The sequence below is a fragment of the Vanellus vanellus genome (genome assembly GCF_965231255.1).
Source record: "Vanellus vanellus genome assembly, chromosome: 2".
NCBI classification, from domain to species: Eukaryota; Metazoa; Chordata; class Aves; order Charadriiformes; family Charadriidae; genus Vanellus; species Vanellus vanellus.
Genome location: NC_138906.1, coordinates 92,231,605 through 92,246,843, shown reverse-complemented (window position 1 = coordinate 92,246,843; position 15,239 = coordinate 92,231,605). Strand labels below are relative to the sequence as shown.

Here is a 15,239-nt window from a genome sequence, read left to right as displayed (position 1 = left end):
ATTATTTAGACTTGGAACTATGTGAAGCCTGGGAAGTTGTCGTATTGTTTCATCAATTTTAAACTCTGTTCCTCTGTAAGTGATTGTCAGGGGCTGTCCTGTCAGGGTTCCCGGTGGGGCACTGTAGCAGAGAGCAGACCCTTCAGGAATGAGGACATTCCTTGAAGCATAGGAAGAGGCAGGTAAAAAGTCAGCTGACTTGTGGGATTCCATGTGCTCTTTTGACAAAATGGTTTGCCCAAATCTGTCAATGCAATGCATTTGGTGACCTGTGCAGTGCGTTTGATGACTCTACACAGTAAAGCTGAGGTCAGTTTACTGTAAAGGCCTGTACTGGTTTTGCAACATTCCAGTGACATAAAATAAATGCATGTCATGGCTTTTCTATAGTCATTGCCTCAAATGACGCTTGTTTATGATGGCACTTAATTTTTAGTATTTTCTTCCCATTATAGCATTTTCAGCGCACTTCTTTCCTTCTAGGAGCAGCATGAAACTACTTTGGCTTAGTCTAACTGAAAGAGAAATCCTGCTGTTCCCAGAAAAGAAGGAGGTGTGGGGAGCAAAAATCTTACAGCTTTTTTTTGTCTGTATTCACCACTCAAATCTGGATTCTAAGATAGCACTTTTCCTTTTCCTTGTCCTCAGTCCTTTTCTCTTTGTCCTGATAATCAGAATCTTGTTCACCTTGCTACGTACTTCTTTTTCTTGTTCTACCCCAATAACATCATTGATAATGTAAAATAGCTACAAAGACCTTTTGTTCTTGCCTGTTGCCTGCATGATTAAGTACTCTTCGCATAAGGTCTCCTTATGCCATGTTAATTTTATTTCCCTTGCTCTCCAGTTTCTCTCACAAACATCTTCATTTCTTCTTCTACAAGGATGCACTCCAAACCTGACTCATAGGGGTATTCTTGTTTTGAATAATTTCTTAAGGTGTACAGACTCCTTTTTTGTATCCTTCATATCAGAAAAAGAATAGCAATAGTTTGAAGTGCAGGTGTGGTTACTTGAATCTCACTGAAGGACATATATAATTGGAAGTGTTTATGCGTATATAAAAAAATAAGCCTGTTAATTATACTCCTTTTCATTCATCTCTTCTGTTGCTTAATAGATTTTAAATTCCTAAGAGTAGACTGCAGTTTTACATATGTTGATGTACAGCTTACTATCTCAGTCTCGATGAGAAATTCTTGGAGAGTATGTATTCATAAGCAATAATGATTTTTAAGTACCTTCTAAAGGAAGCATTATTTCATGATTAATATATGTTGTGAATTGCCAGTTGTTTGTTTTTCATCAACTGTTCACATCAACCCAAATTCTGAGGAATACTTAGCATATAAGAGGTTCTCTGAATGATTGGCAGGGAAGCTCATAAATTATTCTCCAAAAGGTTTTTAATGGCTGCATTATGGCATCAAATTGGTTTGTGAAGTTAATGCTTCTTTGTTCATTCCTGAAAATAGCTTCTATAACACTGTTGTTGAAACAGATCAAAATGTTTTCCAATATTTGTATGCAATCTAAGGAAATTGATTTATAGAGTCCTACTCCTAAATTTTTAGTATTATAGTTTCTGAATATTTGAATTCAGATGGCATCTCTAAAGAACAGAGATGTATGCTTTTATTAATAATGTGTTTTAATAGTTCTGAATCATACGTTTATGGAGGAGCTAACTTAACATGTAACATATATTATGGTTTTGTGGAAAAAGCGAGGGATGTAAAACTTATTTCTAAAACCTCATGCCAATATTTCTAGCAGATAAGGTCTGATAAAATAAGATATTTGCTGGTGCTCGAAGGAGTTGAGAGATATTTTTTAATTCTGTAAAAATGACAAATCTGTGGTTAAAACTGAAAGCAGAAGTTCAGGTGAGGCACTTCATGACAGCATCTAGTTCCCTTGCTTAAACTACTCAGTTTGTCCAGAGCTTCTGATCTCCTCTTGGCATTCATTACACATAATTACTGCATCTTTCCCTAGGCATCCGTGCTAAGTAGCTCTTGTATGGTGCCTGATGGAGCAATTACACTCCACTGTGTTATTCATATAGAGAAATTTCCACATTTGTGGAATGAGTGCACGCACGGATTATTTCTGCATCCCTGTTTCTGTTTACTGAGTATCCAGTGATGCTATTTGGGCTAGACTTTCCTACTTATAACATACAAGAAAAGGATGAGCTAGAACGCTGAGTAAGGATGATTTCAGGAAGAGTATAGATTACTCAATGTTTTTTTCATTTGAAGTCCATTGTTTTTTCTTTTCTTCACGTTGTTTAGTTTTCCTTTCTGTGCTTTCCTCTGATACTTCAGAATTTACTGGCCAGCCAGTCAAGTGTGATATAAAATGGAGTCTTTAGAGGTGTTGGATCCCTCTCTGTTCATGAAATAGCAGTCCCCATATTAGGGCCCGTACTGACTGAGAGACCGCAGCATCACAGGTATCACAGCTTCTACCTGCAAGACACTGAAAACTGGACAGCACTGTCTCATGCTATTCCTTTTTGTACCTTGGTAGGGGAATGTACGCTACCAAGAAGTTTATTTTGTATATCTATTAGCCTCTTAAATTATATAATCAACAGCATGAAAATAAAACAACAAGGAACTTCTTTAATACAGGCTTTCTAAAGTAAAATTGTTTTTCCATGGTGTTAATGTTTGGAAGCTGCAGCTTGCACATGGTGATTTTTCATATCATCAGTATTATACATGAAGAAAGGTCATGCTAAAAATGTGTAATAGAGAAACTAACACGTGTTTTCTTATTTCTTGTAGAACATCTATTCTTGGAATTTCATTTGGGGCTGCATTTCTCTTGCTTTCCTTCATTTTGTTTATCTGCTTTGCTGGACAGCTTTTGGTAGGTATTCAAGGAAATGTAATCCAGTAGGTAATGGTTTCTTTTAAAGAACATGTTCTGATTTTGTCAAGTCACTCTGCCTTTGCAGAGTACCCGTTGAATGAGAAAGGCTTGCACGTTCAGGCTTCTGAGGACATTGTTTTGTCCATGTCAACATACTATAAAATGTCCTCATTTGTCCGAAAAACAGAAAATGCCAGTGCAGTGCCTGTCTGTACCTACACTGACATTCTCTTTCCCCCGTATGAAGCTGGATCCTCTGAGAGGTTTGCATTAGCATTTGATGGATTGTCTTTTCAAAATTTTTGCTGTTGTGCTTACAGGAGGTGACTCATGAGTGCTTTAATTTGGGGGACTGTGTATTTGTTTAAGTATGGTATAAGACCATTTTCTGAGTGTAGAGAATATTTCACGATAACAATTTAATTTGATATATAAACATTTTATAGTAAAATTCTAATTTTGCCATTGAGTAGTCCAGGTGTTATTGTAATGCCTATTAGTGTACTCAATGATATGCTGAATTTGAGAATTCCACTTAATTCAAGATTTGGGCAAACCTTTCAGCATTTTACAATATAGTTAACAAATATTATTGTCCTCCTTTCAGTCATTCTCAAATAGCTCCAAGATATAACTCCATCTAGAACAAGGTATTTCAGGATTTGTAAGAAAGCGTATGCAATTTGAATTTGGCATGTAATCTCGAATACAACTATCTGTATACTTGTCACTTCATCCCCACTTCTCCCTCTATATCTTTGCGTTTTTCCACAAGCTCCCATGGAGAAAGCTGAGAGAAAGATCTTTTATAAAGAAGCAAAACATGCACATGGGAAAGACAATTACATCACTATGCAGTAAAACAGTAAGCAAAGGTGGCCTGGGGCACTTGAAGCAAGAAACAGAGGAAGCGGGATTTTATAATTTCTCCCTCTTCCCTTGTGAGACTTGAAATTACCAAGACATGTTTTTAAGAAAATGTAATTAATCTACATTTCAGTTGTCTTTCCAATAAGGTAGGGATGCTGCCATTGTTCAGGAATTAATCTGAGATAGAATGCAACAGTATTTTAAAATATTTTAAAACCTTGGAGAGAGGTTCTAGAGGTATTCCTATTACTTAACAGCAAAAATTAGTTCTCATGTGATGTCATGCTTGATTGCTGGTTTTTTATTGACATAAGAGTCAGAATACTGCTGTTGAATAAGCGAATTAAAAAAAAATAATCCTCCAAGGAAAAGGCAGCCTTTTTCCTGTAGGGAAAAGAGGTGCCAATGAAATGGTATCATGGAGTGTTGGGACATACACTCTCCTGGGGCTTTTATTTATAATGTAGCTTAGGAGGAATACGAACATATTTTTCTGCATTTAAAGGGATGGCTAAGCAAGTATCCCAAGTCAGAGTTGAGGAGTCATGCCACTTGATTAATATCTAACACCTACTTTCAATGCTGTTTTTCCTATGTCTTGTATGTACTGTAAATACTTCCCAGAATGTTGTTCTATTATTGCGTTTCTGTTGACTTGCGAGGTGTCATGTTCTAAGCCAAATAGCTTGAAAAGGAGCTATTTATGTCTGTCTTTATGAGTTCAGCTGCTCTGATGCAGAAGCTTTGCTGCTAAGAAGCCTTTCAGCAAGTAAGTTATGACCGTAGTTGACGCAGCGCTGTCTTTCCTTCACGGGCATGGACACAGTTCTGTAAGCTGATGGACGAGAGGCAGCTCACAAAAGAGGCAGTAGGTTTATCTTTCCCCTGTCCTCTCCCTAAGATTTCTTCCGTCATGTCAAAATCCGAGTGTTGTTTTGCAGCTTTAACCACAGTGACACCCTATGTTATGTTTCAGTAGCATATCCATTGCAGTATCTGACCCGTGACTGTAAATTCTTTCTTTCTAGAAGAAAAAGTCCGAAATTCTCAACTGAACAAGTATCGATATCTCAGTTTTAACACTATAGTGTCAGTGCTAACAGAAATCTTAACTTTATTGTCCTAATCCTGATGGGGTTTGGGTTTGGTTTTGTTTTTTTTTTTGCTAGTGGGTTTTTTTCCCACCTCTTTTTCAAAAGGGGTACATTTTGGATTGCTTTGCACATAGTAACTGTGGATGTGCTTGTGCGTACACACACCTGCACATAATTATGGAGTTTAAAATCACCAAATCTCTCTCTTCTAAAAATGCACAAGGAAGAAGAGGATTTTTTGGGTCTGACAGCCCCTGACAGATGAACTGTGGTGGGTCAGCCTTGGCTATGGGCCAGACACCCACCCAGCTGCTCGCTCACTCTACCTCTTCAGCGGGATGGGAGAGGAAAATAGGAGGAGAGGGCTTGTGGGTTGAGATAAAGGCAGGGGAGATGGCTTACCAATTACTGACATAGACAAAGCAGACTCGATTTGAGGAAAATTAATTTAATTTATTCCCAATTAAAATAGATTTGGGTGGCAAGAAACAAAACAAGTTTTAAAGCCACACCATTCTTCCCCCTTCTCCCAAACTCAGCTTGTTACGAGATTTATAGAGTGCTGGCAAAACCAGCAAAATCTAAGCTCAAGCTGGGACACCTGGCTGTCACTGCATTATGTGCTTGTCTCAGTACTTCGACACTTTGCCCTCTCAGTCTCCACCAATTATAAATGGCTGTCACCACCACAGAGAAAGTCGCGGAAAAACCAACTTTGAACAAGTTTTTCTGTATCATTTTCATTTTGTTGGTAAATGAATACAAAACCAACCCAAACATCCAGACTGTAATGCTAAAATTACTAGCTCTTACAGAATTTAATTACGGTATTGTAAGAAGAGATTTATGCTCACTCTTTCACTCTGAGTTTATTATTAGTTGATTTTACTGTTCGGCGGCGCTGCGGCTCAGTCCAACTCAATCTGTTGTGGAGTGATAATATCAGCCATTAAATAGGAATAGGAATGTTTCCATCAAACGACGTGGCAGAGCAGTAGCACAAATAACAAGGCTGCAGACTCCCAGAGCCTGCCTTTGCGGCGTGTCTCGGGCAAACAGGCTGAGGGCAGGGAGGGCTGACAGTTCTTATAGAAACAGTCATTTGCCCATAGGCATTAAAGCTTCATCAATCCCGGCTAAAATCGGCATATGTCCTGAAACTTGAAATGGATTTATATCTTTTATATTCTAATTGCTTCTTTGTGGCTGTGCCTTTTTTTTTTTTTTTTAGATGATCACAGTATTCAGAGTTAAATCTTAAGATTATGAGTATTTTTGGTCTTAAAGTTCCTTTTTGGCTTATATTTTCGTATTTTGAATGTAGGCTATTCTTCTTTATTAATTTTGAATATTTTCTTTGAATTTTCCTTGAGAGGTTTCCTTCCCAAATTACGTGCAGATAGGGAACAGTGATTGTCCTTTAGCTCATATATTTTCTGTGTCTCTTCTCTTTATCTTCTTGAAGTACAGACGAGTTCATAGAATGAGTGTGAAATGCCTCAGACCTGGTAACTGTTAGATGTGTTTTACCTCCTGATGTGAATGCAAGGAAGCAGAGATCCGGTTACCTAAATGATACATTGGAAAATGTAATGCAATCAATACCAAAAAAAATACAGTCAGCTTGTAAAGGAAAGATCTCTGTGGTAGCTAAGGTAGCCAAACGAAGAAGCATTACTCTCAAGCAGATGTTCTTTGTGCATTGATTCAAATAATCTCTCAAAAGTTTCTTTGCATTACCTCGTGATATACGTGCACTTAACTGATACCACATATTCCTTGTGCCAGTTATTTTCCATTAATATGGCTTTTTGTTGCATATGTTTATACCTTGCAGACCTATTTAGTTACTTCAGGTAACAAGGAAGATTGGAAGTAAAACATTTCTTTCTTGTCATCTCATCTGAACACATTTATAGTCTCTCTTAAATACCCAACTGAACCGTGGAACTACCAACAAAACAAGAATCAGAAAATAACTGGCTCCACAGTTGAGAAAGATGCTCTGATTTGAGGTCACCAGAGCATCTATCAAAGTGCAGCCAGTATGCGAGAAGTCCTGTCCCTGCTAGAAGACAGCACATTATTTATTAGTTGCATTACACCACACCACTGTATAAAAAGTGATATACAATCTTTACCTTTGTTTGCAGGGATTTGTATTTTACTCTAAACCAATTGGCATTGGTACTTAACAGTCAGAAAGACTGTGTACACTTAAGATACTTAAAAGCTCTGCAAAGACAGGAATATCAGCACCAGCACTACTTCAAAATTATTTTCAGCTTGGAATCACATCTCTGATGTGAGCGTCTCTCAATGCAGATATGAATGAAAGATCGAGACCCTTCAGTTTCTTCAATAGTAAGGCTTTGCTTGTAAATTAAGATTAAAACAGGGATGAGGGTAGGCAGGGAGAGCCCAGAGAGGCACTTTGGCACCTACAGCAGGGTCCGTGAAAGAAGCTCATCAAACCTAAACGTCATTCTGATGAGTCTCTAGACCAGGCACTGCAACAGCAAATCCATCATCACTAAGTTAGGTACCATGTTCAGACTTCAGGAACTGTTAGAAATGTACTGATTTCACTAACAAAAATCCTTCTTCTTACTCCTTCTTGAGGTATATGTTTATGACGGCATGTTATGTGATTGTGACCAACTGAAGAAGTTGCCCAACCTGGTGAAAACTACAAGTTTCTTATGTCTGTTGTGCCAATAAGGTCTCCTTTCATATTTTTTGATGAGTGAGACTATCTTGAATTTTTGTAGAATCTGACAATGCTGCCTTTTGGTGTCTTTGCCTAAGATGAGATTGTAAGTTACCTCCAGATAATGAGATACCCTAATGTGCTTCCTAATACCAACAGTCCAGTATGCAAACAATTTTCCCTACAGTTAATTAATAAGCAAGATGAAAGCAGAGAGCTTCCAGACAGTTTTGAAGGTTCTTTTTAATGTATTTCCTGAGAGGTGATATCCATGATGTGTGAGTACCGCCATATGGTCACAGATCAGGGCTCCTGCTGTGTGAGGCAGTTTGTGGGTGGCAGCGTCTTATGCGGAGCTCAAGACTCGGTCAACGTAGAATGTAGCATTCAGAACTCCTTCATCTAGTTCAGCACCCTGAGCACCGTCTTTAAAAAGTCATTCAGGTTTGCATTTTCTCAAAACCAGTGGCTCTTTAAGTATTTCTTGTGAAATAGTAAAACTTTGATGGGAGGGACTGAGCATGTCTTACCTTAAAATAGCTTATAACACAGCGACTGTACGTTTTCTTGAATGAGGAAAGCTGTACAGGAAGTACCAGGACTGAGCTCTGAGTGCCTCGAGGCATATTTATATGGCTCACTGCTATGTTCTTTCCTTTGAATGAGACAGTTGAAGTGAGCCACATGGCCATTTTAAGGTGACCCTTTGCGAAGGATAGTAAACATGGAAAAGTATGGTGAAATTAAAAATGCGATACTGACTTTAGTTTTTCCTGTTACTTCTTTATTCAGGGTTCTAACTTCTGTCAAAGCAGTTGAATCCACCATAAGTTGAGTAGACTCTTCAGCTGGATGCGTTTTGTATGATTCAAAATGCCTGGCTTAGATTTACGGCTGCCACCATGGCGTTCAAAAGCTTGGTGTTACAGTACTCATTTTAGAATTACTTTGGTCCTTTTTATCAGCAAGAGGACCATGAGAAAGTACATAAAGTATAAGCTTTTGTCTCTATACAAAAATCACCCTTCTCCAAGCTTAGGTCACTTTAACCACTGAGTCAGCCAGTCAGCCAGTTCTTTGGATTTGAACTTTGTGTCTTCTTCAAGTCTGAGTGAAAATGAGCACGTGAAAAAAATCTGAATTTTGGGGCTTTTTGTTTCTCATCATTTCATTCTTTGTAACATCAGTATTAGTAAAATATTAAGTTGTATCTGAATGCAAAATGAAAACAACCGTAATAGAACCATAGAAAACGTGATTCGGTGGCTTTCTGTAAATAAGAGGTCTTCAGTCAAGATCTTCCAACCTCTGCTGGCATGTGAAGGAGAAGTGTGACAGCTCTTGCGACACTGTCTTTCATCTACAACATAGCTGTCACAATTAATTCTCACACCAGTTCCTTGATCTCACTCAGAAAGACAGCATTCATCTTGCTAAATGCTGAAGTAGGTTTTTGTGTGTGGAAAGACAACACAGGATACATTTTAATAACCTGAATATTCAAAATAAGTTATTACTCACTATCATGCTGAGCTGTCATATCAGATTTAACATGTTCAGATGAAAAGGTAATACATTAGTCACCTTTGATACTACAAATACCTATTATTTCTAGTTGGTAAATGATAAACACTGAACCATATTCTGCCAGCTCCGCTTAGAATAAACACAGAAGGTAATGTTGCTGAGATCTGATGTCTTGCCCTTCTGGCATGCTTTCTAGAAATGATTACTTTCTTCCTTTCATTTCATTCCCCATTTTCTTAAGAAAATTGCAAATGACACATAACATTTACAAGAAACAGTGTTTGAGGTAAGCTAAAGAATCAGCAAAATAAACCTGCATAGTTCTGCCAGTGCTACTAAAAGTCTGAATTTGATGATCACCCCACCGCTCCAGCTCTGCTTCCAGGAGTTCCCTAAATTTTCAGCGGTACTGAACTGCTGCAGTTGTACTATACATGGACCAGATTTAGACTGCTCAAAAGTGCAATGAAGTTCAGCAAACCTGTTCATTCACACAGAGAATTACTGATCAACAGTGTATTCTTTCATGTTTTCCAAGGAATTTCTACTCGATGGTTTAAAGATTTTTAGTGTGAACCAGGGTTTTGTCACAGATTTTCCTCTCAGGAGCCTCATTGGCTTAACCTATGTAGGCTGCTCTCTCTGCTGTTAGAGAGACCTGTCATCTATTTAACAAACCAGGTGGGCATGACAGATGTACCAAATAAACAGTGGTCCTTCCCCTCCAGAACTCAGAGCTGTGCATTAAACAGCCTGTCAAGAAATGCGTCACTGAGTTCTGGCGTGCTTCTGTTTTACAAGGGGAAATAACTATCTACAACTTCATTTTTGAAGCTGCAGTCTAACAACGCTCGCATTTTTCTTCAGGTCAGAGCCAGCGATATCTGTAATTTTAGCAACAGCAGCTGGAAGAATGGAATCTCTTTACTGATTAATCACACTGGCTGAGTGATCTATTATTTCCTGACATTTATTTTATTCTTCAGAACTTTTCTTAGTGATAAACTTGCCCAGAGAACATTTTATTTTTAAAAGAAAGCAGAAAAAATACCTTTTTAAATAAATGTAGGAAATCAGTCCAATTAGTTCCTCCTTGCTAAGATACATTAGCAAAGTCAGGTGATATTGATCAAGAATCTTTTAAACAAAGGAGATTCAGAATTATTGCAAGGAATTTTGGTACAGAAGTTACATAATTCTGTTCAAAAGCGTACAGGTACTTGGAAAGCAGTAAAGCAGTCCTCAGCTATAAATGCAGTTCTCGGCATGGACATTGCTAAGTAATCTCAGCGATTCTGTACGGTAATTTTTTCAATAATTACTTTCAAAAAATGAAGAAAGTTCAAATTTAAAAATTGGAAGTATTAATGTTAAAGTAGAAAAGTTTAAGAAGTCTCCGTCGTTTGACACCAACATGTGTATTTAGATATTAGGAGTCAAGGGAGATTTTCTGTGCGAAACTTAATTTTATCTTCAGAATTAACATAACAACTTGTTCGTTTGTGCAGGGGAAACCATCACTTTACATTGCTTAGCACTAGAAAAACATGAAAGCATCTTTTTTATGACATTGTTTTGCATCTGTTACTGAGTCATGTCTTTTAACGTTCTGAAACTGAAAATGAGACCTGCTAGAGCCTGTTGAGTTGAGTGGAGTTCAAGAGCGAGGGGAGTGCTCCTTCCTGGTCCACTGGAGCCCAGTTTGATGGAATTAAAGACCCCGGGGGATCTTCCTGTCCCACTCCCATCGATGGGAGGCTGTCAGTAGCGTGTCCGAGGTACAACCAGTAGTGAGGCTGAGCACGTACCCGGTAGGCACAGGTTCATATATTGTACACACAGGACAACGACATAGAGGGAGCAGCTCTTTTACCAGCACCCACGTAAAAGCAAGCAGCGGGCATGTAAATATGAACAACGCTGATGGTCTAGTTCCTCCTTCCTGGCTGATCAGGACTGACGTTTGCTAGTGGAATACATGCACACCCTGACTGGCGTGACCCACAGGCACACTCACGTTTGTGGGTCACTCAATATGGGCTTCAAGTCAGTACTCTGCCGCCCTTACGCAGTCCCTGGCTCAAACCTTGGCTCTCTCCAAATGCGGATCTCCTACTTACCAGCCAGTGCAGCTTGAAGTATCCTAAATGTTACACACACGCTCCCCCCCACACCCTATGGGTCTCTCCAGGGATGGATCTGACACACTGGTTGCTGGCACCCAGGCCCTCAGTTGCCTCAGACGTGCGATCTCTCCCTCTGCAGTGGCTGGCATCTGTCCTGTGCTATTTGCCGTCTAGTCCAGCATGACGTTTGCTAGCATTTGCACACATGCAGGCTCAGAATAAGGACTGCACTTGCACAGAAAATGGTTAGAGATAGGATTTAATAAGAATGTGCAATAGACTTAATTAGTCAAGTGTTTACATGCAGCCATTTCCTTTCACCTTCTTTCTTCTCCATTTACCTATGCTCGTTCCTCCCTGATCCACATTTGTCCCATCTCCTAAACATCCTGTAAGTTTTCCACATACGCACAATGCCCTTAAAACGTGCCATAATGTTTTACGCAATCCACAATTTCTCTCTGCAGTTTCTCATTGCAAAATCATCTGCCCTGTGGCAGCTATCCTTCTAGGCAGTAATTGCCTTTAGTCTGCAGGGCATTCTGGAAAGGGTTTTTTTCATTGACGCTTCTTGGTAGGTTTCCCATCAGAAACTGTGGCATTCTCCTTTGATGGTCTTGGGAGCAGCATATTCTGTGGCTTCTGTTCTTCACTGATTAGGTTACTGTGGTTCCACCATCGATCGTTGTCCTTTTGATCATCGCCAGGTCTTTGTGTTTAATTTAATTAGCCTTTATTCAGATAACCTAAAACCAGTAAAATTTGTAATAAAATGTATCTGGCTTAGCTTCTTTTCTTGGAATTTCTTATCCTAAAGACTTTCCTTGAACAGTATAGCTCCCTGGGACATAATTCAGAAAGGAGAACACAATGTACTGCTTTATCAGTGTCATTTCTTACCCACTTTATATTTCGTGTACTTTCTCAGTGTTTCTGCATAGTTTTGTCCCTAATCCAACTTAAACAATTCCAGCTACTTCTAAACTTCCAAGAAAATCACAGAACAATGTTGGTGAAGTTGTAGTAAAGCTCCAGGTGTGCTAAAACAAAGGCAAAGAGTAATTTAAGGCATGACTGTTCTAATTGGCCATAAATCCATGCTCCCTGATTCATTAGGTTTTAGGCAGACTAGACAGATAACTGAATGATTCATTTTCACACAGATCCGTTCCCTACATCCAGTTAAACACTCCCCTTCTGTAGCAACAGCAGCAATATCGGCTTTGTGCTTTTTCCTTTATTAAAGTGGGAAGGATGACAAAAATTTTCTAAAATCTACATGTGGATTCAACTTATCTTGAAATTTGCTATGTACTCAGGGGTGAAGAACAATGTTTGGAAGTTCAAAAAGGCATTTGGGCAGGAATTTCTTGCTCAAAAATGCAGGTCCCTTGACTTTCCGTGTGTGTGTGTTTGGTTTTTAATATGGGGGAGAAGGTATATATAAAGTTGCCTATTTTTTCGCTTTTCTTTGTTCATTCTTCAGATCCCGATTATTGTTTTGACCTTCTTGAAACTGACTTCATTCATTCAGAATCTGTCCAATCCAGTATGCAAAACTCCCTGTCATATAAAGAAATAATATGTAAAAAAGTTCTAGATATACAGTGGACTTGTCCAAATAGTGTGTAATTAAGAGGAAAACAGTTATGAGCAGTGTGACAAAGACCTTCATGTAAACTACATCGCATGTATTGGGTAACAGTATTATTTAGCGTGATGTGTCATAGCCATTGAACTTGAAGTAATAGTTGTGCTGTAAATTAAATCCAATATTTGGTAGCTTTTAGTGCTTGAGTTCCTGTGCTTGTATCTCTTGTGATTGCTGTGGATGGGGTGAAAACAGTATGTAAAGTGATCCCTGATAAGTAAATAGAGAAAACAAGTTGATAAAAAGCAAATACTTTTGTGAGACTGTCATGTTCCTTAACTTTTAATTGCCTTTTTACAGAGGTTTCAGTATAGTTGAATTTGACATTTGGAAAAGGCACAAGGTGCTTCTAGGCAACCTTACGTCCTCCTTGCTAAAGTTTGGGGAAAATTAATGTTTATTGGATGTGCCACAAATGGTTGTTTATTCTGTGTGAGCATCTTGTGCCTCTAGGCACTATGCCTGTATGAATGGAGGCTATTGCAATGTGTTCTTGGAAGCAGGTTAAATGAGTCGGAGGTTTTTATTGTTAATTTTTGCCAGTATATAAGAAAAAAATTCTATTCACTAAATGCTTTGTGTCAAATTGTTGTCCGATTGTTGTGAGAAATGCTTATTTGTTTTCTAGATAGTTTTAGGGAAGGTTGATTTGCTTTGCTGAATTACTATACGCTTAAAATGAATTATGAAACAAATGAAAGAAAACCCTAGAAACCTCACTATTTTGTAAACTGCCAGGGATGTATCTATGTATACGGCCTTTATCCTGCATGAGGACACCTCTGTCTCTCTGTCAAAGACGGTGCAGAGTCATTATTTATATTTTCAGGTTTCCAGAGGCTACTAAATATTGCTCTTTCAATTGGGGCAGGGGAGGTCAGTTTGATTGCTTGCTTTTTACTGATATTATAGGTAATGACACCGCTGTCAACTCTGTATTTGCTTTTATTAGTAATATATATTGAATGTTTAACAAGGTACTTGCAAATTATAATTATTTAACAGAATTGATGGCAGGTGTTTTAACTAAATTTGCATTTAGTTTCACGTATAATCATGACCTGTAACTCTTATGAGAATATAATAGTTGGATACTTCTGTATAGTGTTTCAAGGTTAATGCTGCCCTCAATCTTAAACCTTCCTCTTTCTACCCTTGTTTACAGTAATTAAATATACTAAAGCTATTTTTGTTTTCTCTTTTTTAAACTCTTTGCACTTAGCAATGTAGCAAGAAAGCATCAGCTTCATTGCTGTGGATCCTGAAATCATCTGGAATAATTGCAAACCGTCCTTGGCCACGGATCACTCTTACATTGACAACCACTGCTATAATATTAACTATGGCTGTATTCAACATGGTAGGTGGATAAAGGGGTAACCCTTCTTGGTTTTTTGTTCTTTGAAGATCTTTTTTCTTGTTCAGTATTTGTTCAGATGTCGAATTTATGGCCCATGGCTATGCAGGAACCTACATGATGATGATTGCCAGAGACAGAAATGCAAAGCAGAGCACCAGAAAACATACTGTATAATGGGGACCTCTACAAATAGGATGCTTAGCAGAGCTCAGATCTTGTCTAAGTTTATTAAAGAAAAATTTAGTTTATAAGGAATAGAAAATAGTTAAATCCCAGGTTTGAATTGTTCAAGTCCCTTGCTCGTCTATGCATTGCTTGGAAAAACAGAGTATTGCTCAAGGAATGAAGTATCTCCTCACAGGATGTATGGAAGACTTTGTGTGAAACAAACTAAGCTTTATTCAGATTTGTGACACTCCTGTGCTCATCACAAAAATTATTATAATGTATACATTATTGCATTTCACATGCCTGTCTTTGTTTTTTGAAAAAGGAAAAAAATTCAAAGTTACATGAAAACGTCAAAAGTACTGAACTACAAGTTTGTTAGGGCTTACCTTTACTTTAGGCATTTGAACCTGTGCTTTTATTTTCTCTTCTAATATGGAAAATCCATGTAATCCTATTATTCTTTTGTAAGTATAGCAAATACAGAGTGGATCTGCCATTAGTATGCATAAAGCCTGAATCTTAACGTCCTCATTTATTCTGAAGGATGTGTTGTCTAATGGGATGAGCAGGATATGGGAACAAACAACTTCCTTTTTCTGCCCTATGGGCTGAGCTTGATTTATTTATTCGTAAACCTGTGAAAGTGTTCCAGCTCAGTTCGGTATCTGCAAAATGGGACCTGTAATATTTATTTAGGAAATGTTTTCCTTACAACATTCATGCACTCGCATTTCAAGTGAGTGAGATTTGCACTTCAGTGCTTTTGAAATTGCAACTATAGCACTTCCTTGAGTTGCTGGTACTTTTGTTACTTGAAGTTCATAAAGGACTTAAAGATTGATAATAC

General features: G+C 38.2%; 1 protein-coding gene across 1 annotated transcript in view; it reads left to right on the top strand.

The window, feature by feature from the left end:
• ADCY2 (adenylate cyclase 2) overlaps positions 1-15,239 on the top strand; it is a gene marked incomplete at its 5' end in the record, with an annotated part of 231,495 nt that overhangs the window by 177,330 nt on the left and 38,926 nt on the right. Inside the window, 2 exons of the mRNA XM_082479253.1 lie at positions 2,796-2,880; positions 14,084-14,221. Coding sequence (XP_082335379.1) covers positions 2,796-2,880; positions 14,084-14,221 — 223 coding nt within the window. The remainder of the gene's footprint in view (positions 1-2,795; positions 2,881-14,083; positions 14,222-15,239) is intronic.